The sequence below is a fragment of the Phyllostomus hastatus genome, unplaced genomic scaffold (assembly GCF_019186645.2).
Source record: "Phyllostomus hastatus isolate PE091 unplaced genomic scaffold, TTU_PhHast_1.1 phas_scaffold_12, whole genome shotgun sequence".
Classification (NCBI taxonomy): Eukaryota; Metazoa; Chordata; class Mammalia; order Chiroptera; family Phyllostomidae; genus Phyllostomus; species Phyllostomus hastatus.
Genome location: NW_025334007.1, coordinates 10,102,682 through 10,114,761, shown reverse-complemented (window position 1 = coordinate 10,114,761; position 12,080 = coordinate 10,102,682). Strand labels below are relative to the sequence as shown.

The window sequence follows — 12,080 nt, the reverse complement described above, 5'->3', positions numbered from 1 at the left end:
GAACTGATTTTTAAAGTTTTTTTTTCAAACATAATTTTGCATGTATAACCATTTTTTAGAACTTTGTATTATAAAATTTTTCAAATTTACATAAAAGTCAAGAGAATAGTATAAATGAATTCATGCATCCTTCTTCCAACTTCACCAATTATCAACATCTTCCCAATTTTTTTCATCCAATCACTTCACTTTGGGGTATTTAAAGTACATCCCAGGCATCCTATCATTCCATCCATAAATTTCAGCATGTCTTTAACAGATGGTGACTTTTTAGACATGACCACAGTATTGTTATCAAACCTAACAAAAGTAACAATAATTCCTAATATCCCGTTGGTTTTCCCTGTTATGTTTTTCTCCTTGGCTTGTGTCACTTGGATGGTATGTCTTTTAAGTGTCTTTTAACTTGTAACAATTCTTGGCCTTTCTTTTTTTTTTTTTTTTTTTTTGAGATATCATTTGTTTGTTGAAGAAAACGGAATCATTTATTTGTTTTGTTGTATTTCCCATATTCTGGATTTGTCTAATTATATCTTATCCTTGTGATGTCATTAATATGTTCAGATGTCCCCCAAATTTCTTATAAACAGTGATTAGGTCTACAAGCTTTATTATACTCAGGATCCATTTGAGGGGGGTGGCAAAAATACACCTGGGTAGCACTCAGTACTTCCTATCACATCATGTTAGAAGGCAGTGTCCAATTGTCTCCTTCGTGGTGACGTTGATTAAGTGGGCTAACCTGATTTTTTTTAAGGTTGAAATACTTGTAAAATTTTTCCTCTTCTCCAGAGCCACTTACCATCTTCCAAAACTTTTCAGTTGGCAGAAGGTTGGTATGTAACCTACATTATGCTCTTCTCTAAGAGAAATATTTTATTATTTCATACTTTTTAATGTGACTCAGTAGAGTTCTAAAATAAAATATTTTTAGACCTAACTTTTCTTAAATTGATAAACAGAAATATCAAGTTTACTTCTCACACAGTAACAAGGTATTTAACTTTTTTTGAAAATTCTGTGTGTCATTAGATACTTAAACTTGTCAGGACATTCACAGCCATGGCTTTATGTTTGGGTTGGAAAAAGTCACCATAGGAAGAAGCCGTTACCCGGAGGTAGAAAATCTGTGGAAGCCTAGAGGCCAAATCCAGTCTTGGCAGATGTACTTGGTTTGGCTTGCACTGTAATTTTAAAATTTTTAAGTGGCTGCTAATATTTAAAATTCAAGAGGGTTCAAATGAAAGAAAGTCTAGCTTTCTGATTTCTCTTGAAATGAAATGTTTGAACTGTCGGATCTGGGCCCCAAGTTGAGTGGCCTGGATGCTAACTCCTTAGAATATGGTATATGTTTTTTAATTCATTACAGCCTCTACCACTTTCTGCTTTTCCACACACTATCCACTTCATTTATTTTGTTGGTATTTGCTTGACCCTTTTAAGCATTTGTGTTACCACATACTGTATTAACAGTAATAGCAAATTCTTGACTTTCATTCTATATTGTATACAACTCTCCAAGAAAAGTTAGTGATCAAGCATCAGGTATAATTTTGTTTGTTTGATTGTTTGTTTAGAGAGGAGTAGGGGGAGAGAAAGAGAGGGAGATATCAACATGAGAGAGAAGCATTGACTGGTTGCCTTATGTATGCACCCTGACTAGGAATGGAACAGGTGATCTTTTGGTTTGCAGGACAACACTCAACGAACTGAGGCACACCAGCCAGGGCATGATGTAATTTTTTTTTTAAGATTTTATTTATTTATTTTTAGAGAGGGGAGGGAGGGAGATAGAGAGAGAGAGAAACATCAATGTGCAGTTGCTGGGGGTTCTGGCCTGCAACCCAGGCATGTACCCTGGCTGGGAATCGAACCTGGGACACTTTGGTTCCCAGCCTGCGCTCAATCCACTGAGCTACGCCAGCCAGGGCATGATGTAATTTTTAAAAAATAATTACTAATACAAAGGCAAGTAATACAGAATGCCATTTCAGTGTTCAATGCATATCGAATTATCTACCCTATATAAGATGCTGAGAAACCTTCAAGGAGCTTCTAGTCAAAGAAACAGACCATGGCTACATTATTATAGCACAAGGTTAGATGTAAAGTAATGACTAGAAACACTGGGAGTGGTGGGAGCAATGGCAGTCAGTCTTAACTGAGAAAATGGGGGCAAAATTCATAGCAGTCACCCTTTGAGTTGGTCCTAACAGTGAGTTTAATTTCGGGAGGCCAAGATAGAAATGAACCTCGGCACCATGACTAGAAGATGTTCAAAGACCTGCTAGTAATTTGGTTCAGCAACAGAATAGTATGAGATAAGATGATAAAAAATGAAAGTCTTTAAATTTTAGGCTATGAAATTTAGACTTTATTTGGGAGCAGTGCAGAGTCTTCAGAAATGTTAGATTAGAGGAGTTACGTTCTTATAGTTCTACATTGGCTGGTTAATTTCCAGCATTCAGTATGTAGGACAGGTTTGCATGTGCCAGCTTGGTGGTGAGTAAACAAGGCTCATTAGGGCTTTTTTCAGATGGTTCAGGTGAGAAGGAGTTAGAGTCTGTACTCAAGTGGGAACAGATAAGGAGAAAAATGATGAGGAGGTAAATATTGGTGGGAATTGGCAACTGACCAAAGAGAACACTGAGGGGTTTAGCTGGGATTGATTTTTTTAAAAAATTCTAAACAGCCCTGGCTGGTGCAGCTCATTGGATTGAGTGCCAGCCTGTGGACCAAAAGGTCGCCAGTTCGATTCCCAGTCAGGGCACATGCCTGGATTGCGGGCCAAGTCCCCAACTGGAGGTGCGCAAGAGGCAACCAACCACACATTGATGTTTCTCCTTCCCTTCTCTAAAAATAAATAAAATCTTGGAAAAAAAATAAAATAAATTCTAAACAGCTTTTTACCTTACACTTTATCATTCAGCTGATGAGTGACCGTGGGCACAGGTTTGTCAGTGACATTAGGTATTCCAGTTTGCTTTTGCATTTTAAAAATGATTTGTCACCCAAAATTTAAGTATCTTCAGTTACGCTAAGAAAACAAAACTACCCATACAGCCAACTATTGCACAGGAGAAATAGATGCATTGGTTAGTTTGCTTTACCTGTTTAGTTTTCCACTTTATGTTGGCCAGGGAGTGAGAGCAGTGGTGGTGAGGCAGCATCCAGTGCAGCCAATACAAGGTGTCTTCCTTGAATAACCTAGTTTTTAAAAAAAACTATTTACAAACAAACAAAAAGTGCTTATAAAATCACATTGCATATCAACTAACATTTTCATGCTAGTGTTTCTGAAGACACTTTTGTAATAGAGAAGCTTTTTTTTTTTTAACTGAAAAATGTACTTTTTTTTTTTTTTTTTTGTACTTTTTGTAATGCTGTGGCAACTTTGTTCTTGAGCCTGTCTTCCTCAGCACATCTGAGTATGGTAGTATGGATATAAGAGTTTAAATTTAACTGGTCCTTTCCATATATCAATTTATGCTTTACAAGTTTGATGTGCTAAAAGCAGAAAGTCTTCCAAACTAAAGACATGGAAATCATTTTTCTTGCCATCTGCATCGTGATTTAGCTTCTTTATTCTGCCCCAGGTATCATCAGTGAAGCAGTCTGCCAAAGAACTTGTAAAAAATAAATTAATACTAAGAATAAACAGTTGTTTCTGTTGTCTTCCCAAAAATGGTAACTGGATTATTGGTATGCAGGCAAATGTATACACATCTGTGGGGTCGAATTGGGCTGCCTGGTTTGGAGAGGAAAGCCCCAAGGTAAGACTGGAGTTGAGATAGGTGTTCGATATGCTAAGTATTTCCTTAGGAATGAGAGTCACTTGGGTATCCTTTGGCCTACTCTGTTTGCTAACACCACAGCACAGGAGTTCAGTAGTGATATTGGATCGGTGGCATTAGGGCAGCTAATAGTGGCTCATCAAATACTTGTGCTTGACCAGCTGGAATTATTGCAAAACCCACTGAGACCCTGGAGCTCCAGCTTTATGAGTGGGTAAGTTTATCTGAAGACGGCTAACCTAGGGTAAGTGCTGCTTCTTGATTTCAAACTGAACATATATCTTTTTGTAATGCAAAATCAAACTACAGTGAGTAGCCATTAAGCTGAGCTCTGAGTTATCCAGTTTCTGAATTCATATGCATTTTACTTACTGTTTTTCTCTGGAAAGCAAATTTTTCTTACAGTATACTTCTATATAACAGATTCTCATAAACTTTCTCTTCAGCATACAAACGGCTAGATGGTTCAACAGAATGCTGTAACAATCAAAGCCTCACAGATGTGTGCTTTTCCTACAGAAATAATTTTAATAAGCGTTTGGTAAGTTGTCCTTAAAGCTGTCTTGCTTGTCTGATATAATTACAAATAAGCAGAAAGAGCTAAAATGGAATATATGAAAACTTCTCCCTTTTGCTTTGTATCATTTTACTAAAATCTCTACATTTCACATTGTCACTTTTCATCTGAGATTCTTTAAAATTTTATAGTGGTAATATCTTATTTGGACAAAGTAGGATACTTGAATCTAAATTTATAGTACGTGCATATAAATGGCATTTATTTTACGTGAACTTCTTCCCTAATAGGCTGGGTGACATGAACGATATTGAAGGACTGTGACTTGGTGTTTTTAATCAATCATTTTTAGTATTGACTAATTAACATTTGTTCACAGCATACATGCCTACCTGCCCGGAAAGCAGTTGAAGCCACCCAAGTTTGTAGAACCAATAAAGATTGCAAAAAAAGCTCAAGTTCAAGTTTCTGCATAATACCTTCTTTGGAAACTCACACTCGCTTAATAAAAGTGAAACATCCTCCTCAAATTGATATGTTATACGTAGGACATCCACTGCACCTGCACTACACCGGTGAGTATTTTGGTGGTAGACCCTTAGAAAATCATTAAGATGTCATAAATTCTCAGAGGTAGAAGCTCAGTACAAATCCTTGCATTAGTTTTATTGATTATAAATTTGATCAGTTTTCAAAGCCCTGTTAATTTGTGCTTTTTTAATTTTTAATTTTTTTGACTTTTCAGTTACAGTTGATGTACAATAGTATATTAGTTTTGGGTGTTCCTAATTTATTCTTAAGCATTAAATAAAATTTAGGCAGTAGAAAAATAATCTGGATTTATAAAACAAGATGGAGTTGAATCCCCTGTCTGCCTTTGAAGAACAATATATTTTTCATTCTCCACCATTTATGCCCAAATCACAGAGCTGATCTCTCAGATATTCTGTGAAATTTTATTAAATTTATCCAAGCTCCCAAATCCGTGACAAGAGCAGCATACCCCAGAGAATGCTAGGAATCATAGGGATATGACAATAAAGTAATTTGTGTGTGACACATGAATTTTATGTAAACGTAATTTCAAAACTGGGCCAGCATAAGTATTTGAACAAGTAGCAACACGATTGGGCTAAATATGCAGCTTTTCCATGTGGCTGAAGATCATACAGTCTTAACTCATTTTTGTGTAAGATTCTTTAAAAAGATTTTATTTATTAATTTTTACAGAGAGGGAAAAGAGGGAGAAAGAAACATCAGTGTGTAGTTGTCTCCCATGCACTCCCCACTGGGGACCTGCCCCACAACCCAGGCACGTGCCCTGACTGGGAATCGAACCAGCGACCCCCTGGCTCGCAGTCCACTGAGCCATACCAGCCAGGGCTTGTATAAGATTTTTATGTTCTTCTTTAAATAACTTACTGAAATATAATTCGGCTACCACATAATTCATGCTTTTAAAGTATACAGTTCAGTAGTTTTTAATATTTCAGAGTTGTACAGCCATCACCAAAATCTAGTTCTAGAATATTTTCACCTCAAAAAGAAACCCCATTTCTATTAAGCAATCATTCCTCATTTCTCCACGACAACCCCCAGCCTTTGACAACCACTAGTCTACTTTCTGTTTCTATAAATTTGCCTGTTTGTCACATTTCACATAAGTGGAATATTTTGTGACCAGCTTCTTTCACTTAGCATAATGTTTTCAACATTTGTGTTGTAGCCTGTTCTGGTACATCATTTTTATGGGTGAATAATATTGCGTTGTATGGGCAAACCACATTTTCTTTATTGTCAGTTGGTTTTATGTTACTCTTTAAAGGACTCGCATTGCTTCATAGTCATATCCTGAGTTACAGCCTGGGTCATGCTTATTGGTTGAGTTTTACACTAAGTGACTCTAAAATATAAATATTAAATACATCCTGAACAAATGAGAAAAGGTCCCCTTTTAGGGTAATTCAAAAGAGTGTACTGTGGGTTCTACTTAATTACAGGTATGTTTTTGAATATTTTGAACAACACAGGATTATGGAATCCACAGAGTGGAAGAGGCCTTAAAAATTTTCTAGTCTTAATCCTTGTTTTAGCAATGAAGAAAAAAATGAGACCAGAAAAGTTAAGTGGCATAATAGTTGTAGTGAATGTGATTTTTAGGTTTATACCTCTTTGGAAGGTTAAGGACTCTTGATGTAAATTCTTTATTTATTAAGTCAGTCTCTGTATTTGGTATTAGTATGTGGCATATAGTCAGTTTTTATCTTATCCTTACATCGAAATATAAGTACACCCTAGGACATGAATTTCTGTATTCCACTCTTTTTATTAGATGTTGTTAGAATAATTGTTTTTATATGAGGGGCATAACCTGCCGCATATGTTTGGGAAGGACTTTCTCAACCAATTTAATAGGCTAGCCCAATTTTTGACTGCATGGTAAAATTCATAATGCTATTATTGTTTATGAATAATATACACTATTCCTTTTCTTTTTTAGTGAGCATCACCAGTTTCATCCCACGTTTTAACTTTCTAAGCATAGATCTACCTGTGGTTGTGGAGACATTTGTCAAGTATCCTTTCTGGTGTGAAACTGTTTTAAAAGTTTTATTTGGAATTTGATCAGTCTTACCTTGAATAGAGCATGTATATATCTTGCAAGTATCAATTAATTACTGACAACCAAAAGACATACTTTAAAGTTGAAAAAAATCAGATTGTACCTAGGAGGGAGGAAGTCAGAGGAAAGAGATTCACCAGGGAAGGAGAAAGGTTAAGGGTATGGAAGGGAAGGAACACAGAATACAAATTAAGAATTGAATTATAAAGGATAAAAACTCCAGTTTCTAGTGAGGTGATGAATTCTGCCTCTTCTGAGCCTTAAGCGCTGAGCAAATGGAAGAATGCATACAGGAGAGCAAACTGGTTTCTACTACTAAAATAACAATTCAGAGGACAAAATCTCTCTTTAGTATATTATATGTTTGCATATACAAGATGAAATTTTTTAAAAAACTGATAATTATGTAGAATTTGAATAAACTGAACAGTTTGGAGAGTTTCTTTTTGCCACTTTTAAATCTTTTTAATTTCCACAGTGATTTGCAAAAAAAGAAAGAAATGGAAAACAAATGAGCAGTTACCAAAAAATATGTACAATCAGTATTGTATCTTGTAGATTGTAGCTATGTCTCAGAGATTTGCATTATAACCTTACAGATGATAGTAAAGTTATATTTACACTGTAACTTTATAAATGATGGTAAAATAGAGGTCATGGGGCCAAAATGCCTTATAAGGATCAAAAAGTAATTCTCTTTTATTTCTTTTTAAAAAGATTTTATTTATTTATTTTTAGATAGAGGGGAAAGGAAGGAGAGAACCATGAATCGGTTGCCTGTCACACATGCCCCAACCGGGCATGTGCCCTGAACAGGAATCGAACCGATGACCTGTCACTTTGTGGGATGACACTCAACCAACTGAGCCATACTGTTCAGGGCTCTTTTATTTTTTATTCCTTCTACATTCCTTGTTGTATCATTAAAGACTTAAAAAGACTGCCCTGGCTGGTGTGGCTCAGTGGATTGAATGACAGCCTGTGAACCGAAGGGTCACCGGTTCGATTCCCAGTCTAGGGCACATGCCTGGGTTGCGGGCCAGGTCCCTGGTTGGGGGCGTGCTAGAGGCAACCACATATTGATGTTTCTCTCCCTCTCTTTCTCCTTCCATTCCCCTCTCTCTAAAAATAAATAAATGAAATTTAAAAAAAAAAAAACGAAAGAAAGAAAAAGACAGTCTCTCTAAGAGTCCATTATACATTACCTTAGTTTACAAATGGTTGGCCTTTTTTTTTCTAGTGGGGTTTTGAACTTTGAAATAATAATATGTCATTTGTTTTAAATAGTAGATATCTAAGAAGGAATGGCCTATACTGGTGGGCATAGATATCATCTGACTCCTGGAAATGTGGTTTCCACTCAGACCTCGCTGTTGGCTCCTTAATTGATTTTAACCAGGTACCTAATTTCTCTCTCAGGAGCTCTGGCTATTGTTAATGCAGTGCCCTGCTTTGCTTTGGACGGACAATGGATTTTAAACTCTTTCCTTGATGCTACCCTTACCTCAGTGATTGGAGACAATGATGTGAAAGATCTGATAGGATTTTTCATCTTGCTGGGTGGCAGTGTACTTTTGGCTGCCAACGTGACCCTGGGACTCTGGATGGTTACAGCACGGTAATATTTGTGCTCATCTGACAGAATCTCCGAGTTACAACATGCAATATTGAAAACCATTATTTGGTATGAAATGTAGAATATTCCCTTAAAGTTACATTTTAGCCAACAACTTGTAAGCGCCTCCTATATCCAGAGTATCCCAACTCTGATGGGAATAAACAGAAGAAATGCAAGGTATAGTTCTTGACTACATTTTAGTTTTAAAGACTGAACTTACAATGCTCATGAACTTATAACTGCAGAAGCTCGTAGAACAATTTCTAAACAAGTGCAGGTTCTTATTAAACCATTTTGTGTGACTACAAATCATGTCGCAATAATTTAAAGGAGAATTGAATTAGGTGGAATTAATTGGGGGAACTTCTTGAAAAAGCATCATTAATCCAGATTTGAAGGAGACCAGACTTTGGCCAAGTGGTAGGGTAAGCATTTTCTTGGCCTATATCTCTTGCCCTTTGTCTTGTTTGAAAAGTATTTTAAAACTTAATGGTGTGTTGGTTTGTACTCTTGATAATTGAGGTTCAATTATAATTAAATTAACAAAATTCTATCAAAGAATCTCTTACAGGAAAGGTAAAATCTTTGTCAAATGATACCAAATAAGGGAACAAAGTAGGAAATAGAGCCCACAATATCTTGAGACATTTTTATGCCCCACAAGAGTTACCTCTTTGAGAATGTGTTTCCCATTCCCTTGAAGTAGCACTTAGCCTTGACATTTATAATGAGCTGCAGGAAGTGTCTCCTACTTGCAGCCTGTGGGCTGAGGCAGTTAGGGGTTAACCTCAGAACTGAGCTAGGTCTTCCAGTGGATCACAAGACACATCACAGGACCTCTGTGATCCTGGTTACCATTGTCTACAGAGCTTTGAAGCTTGGAACCCTTCCAGGGTAGATATTTTCTCATGCTGCTGGGGCTATCTGGGCCCTAGCTCCTGGGTTCCTGTCTTCAAGAAGCAACTACCTTAAGCTCAGCTGTGCTCTGTCCTCACCAGCAGCTCCCCATGTTTCTCTGTGTTGGGTAATAAAACATCTAGTCCTGGCTTTCCACCTTTCTCCTAAGCTACCTCAGTGGGTCCACAGAAGACTTGGTAGTACAATGAGAATGGCTATACATGAACGCAAACGTGAATTGGCCAGAGCCTGGGAACCAACTCTCGTGCCTGAAAAACTCAATATATAATTCCCAGGGAGATGCAGCCCTAGGAGATTTGGAAAGTCAGCAGGCCACTGTAGTCTTAGAAGTGTATGGGCATGCTTTTCTTTGATGACAAATGTGTGCTTCTCATACACTCAAGAACACCAACAGTCATGTAGCCAACTTCTTCACTAAGTGAAGTCTTCCATGGGGGTTCACCTTTTGCAGATCAGTGAGTTGCTATTTAGGCACTAAAACTTTTTAATCATTTGTAATTAACAAACTCTTTTTAGATTGTATTACACATTTGCCTGCCTTCTTAAACAAATTATGTATTGAGTATGATTTTAATTAATTAATGACTCGAGATGGTCATTTATTACCACTACTAAAACCATACACATAATTGGTTTATCCCAGGAAAAGGGCATTTGTTCTATTTGTAGGCAGACAGTCATTCAGGATCAAAGTGTGTTAGCAGGATAGTGTTCAGACCTGTTCAGGTAGAACTTGGGGAATACCATGAAATACTTGCATAATGAATTCAATGACATGAACTGAGTAGTTTATTAATGAAAATGCTGTATATGTGCAGGTCAGTTTTTTAAAAACTGAGAAAAATTTAGTAGAGAAAATCCTTCCCATTAATTTTCTTTTCTGGGTGGAAAAAAAAACCCAAACACTTTTTTTTTGTAGCTCCATAGGTTCAAGATTTTGGGAACCATTTCTATTAGGGTATTGAACAGATCAGCCCCATTTGTGTATAAATGTCCTCATCATGTAAGGAAAGAAGGAAATGTTACGTGTTATCTCTTCAGCTTGATTGTGGGCACTTCTAGAGCAAGGACCATGTCATACTCATCTTTGCATCCCTGACACAGTGCATGAGACATCATAAATACTTAATAAGTGCGGTTGAATGGATGATGATTAGTGTTATTTATGGATTAGGAAAGCATGTATCTATTTAAGTAAGCTATAAAAAACTATTAAATATTTACTATATATGTTAACATAAAAAACAACTCAGAAGGTCTGTGTGTCCCTGGTATATTATCATCTTTATGAAAATAACCCATTTTGGTTTCTGTTGAACGATTAGAAAAATGAAAAAAAATGGATTATCTTGAGAATTTGAAGAAGGTGTTCTTTCTGTGTTGTCACTTTGTTCAACAAAATTTTATTTTCAGTGTTCCTGCTCTGCATTGTTTACATTTTTGAGGATTTTTAAAAATCACCTACAGTCTGTAAAGAATGTATATATTCTCTTCAGCATCTCAGTTTTGAAAGACATACAGTTGAACTCAACCTTTTGATAATCAGTCTTGTAGGTCATTGTCTGTTCTAACAGTAAATTGTAAACATGTGCGTCATGGATCTGTGGCTCCCAGTCATCAGTTTGTCCTATGGTATTTATTGAATGTCCATGTACTAATGGTGCACAGAGATTTTTTCTCTAAATCTTTCGACTGTTCTGTAATTCATTCTTAAGGTTTAACTTGAAAATACCAGAGTTGCTGGCATATTGTGTATAGCAATAAAAATAAATAAATGAGTACCAGCATTCTATGTTTTATCATCATCTATGTGTTGTCTTTTTAAAAAACAATTGTATTTTCTATGAAATTGTTCCCTTTACATAACATATGATTTTAGTTGTTTTTAAATTCTTGATTCTAAAAACAGCCTTCAGTTTCCACTCCAGCAGCCCATATGTCAAAGTTGTTGCAGGCTATGGAAAGAAATCTTAAGTAGAAATCCTGTGTTCTTGCTCCTGTTTTCGAAATGGCATGTTTGTGGGTGAAGGGAAGGGGCTATCATTTCCTTTTATTAGTGCCTGACAGAAGTCTTTAAGATTTTATTTATTTATTTTTAGAGAGGGCGGGGAGAAACATCAATGTGTAGTTGCCTCTAGAACTCTCCACTGGGGACCTGACCTGCAACTCAGGCATGCGCCTGGACTGGGAATCGAACTGATGACCCTTTGGTTTGAAGGCTGGCACTCAATCAGCTGAGCAAACCAGCCAGGGACAGAAATCTTTAAGTCAGTCTGTTTATAGGAATTGGTGAAAGAAAAGCGTTTCAACGGTAACATTTGGATCTTCTTGACCTTTTGCCCTAGTGCTTCCTCCCTTGTTCATAGAGTATACCTGTCTCCCATAAGCAAATGTGCACACCTGCACACATTCTCTTTCTAGGTTACTAAGGGCCAGATAAAATAGGCTGGAAATGTAGCCCAGTTCCTGGTTGGCTAGCCTCATTGCACTGCAGTTAAGAGCCACAAGACTAGGTGACTATCTAAATCATCTTTTTTTATTAGCAGCTTTATTAAGATATAATTAAATACCACAATGTTCACCTGTTTAAAGTGTGCAATTCAATGTAAA

The 12,080-nt window shown here is 36.6% G+C and overlaps 1 protein-coding gene across 1 annotated transcript in view; it reads left to right on the top strand.

Annotated features, from left to right (window-relative positions):
• MBTPS2 (membrane bound transcription factor peptidase, site 2) overlaps window positions 1–11,275 on the top strand; it is a 44,304-nt gene extending 33,029 nt beyond the window's left edge. The window contains exons 8-11 of the mRNA XM_045855946.1: window positions 4,241–4,335; window positions 4,691–4,886; window positions 6,812–6,887; window positions 8,334–11,275. Of these exons, the coding sequence (XP_045711902.1) occupies window positions 4,241–4,335; window positions 4,691–4,886; window positions 6,812–6,887; window positions 8,334–8,556 (590 nt within the window). The 3' untranslated portion in view covers window positions 8,557–11,275. The remainder of the gene's footprint in view (window positions 1–4,240; window positions 4,336–4,690; window positions 4,887–6,811; window positions 6,888–8,333) is intronic.
• The last annotated feature ends 805 nt before the right edge of the window (window positions 11,276–12,080 follow it).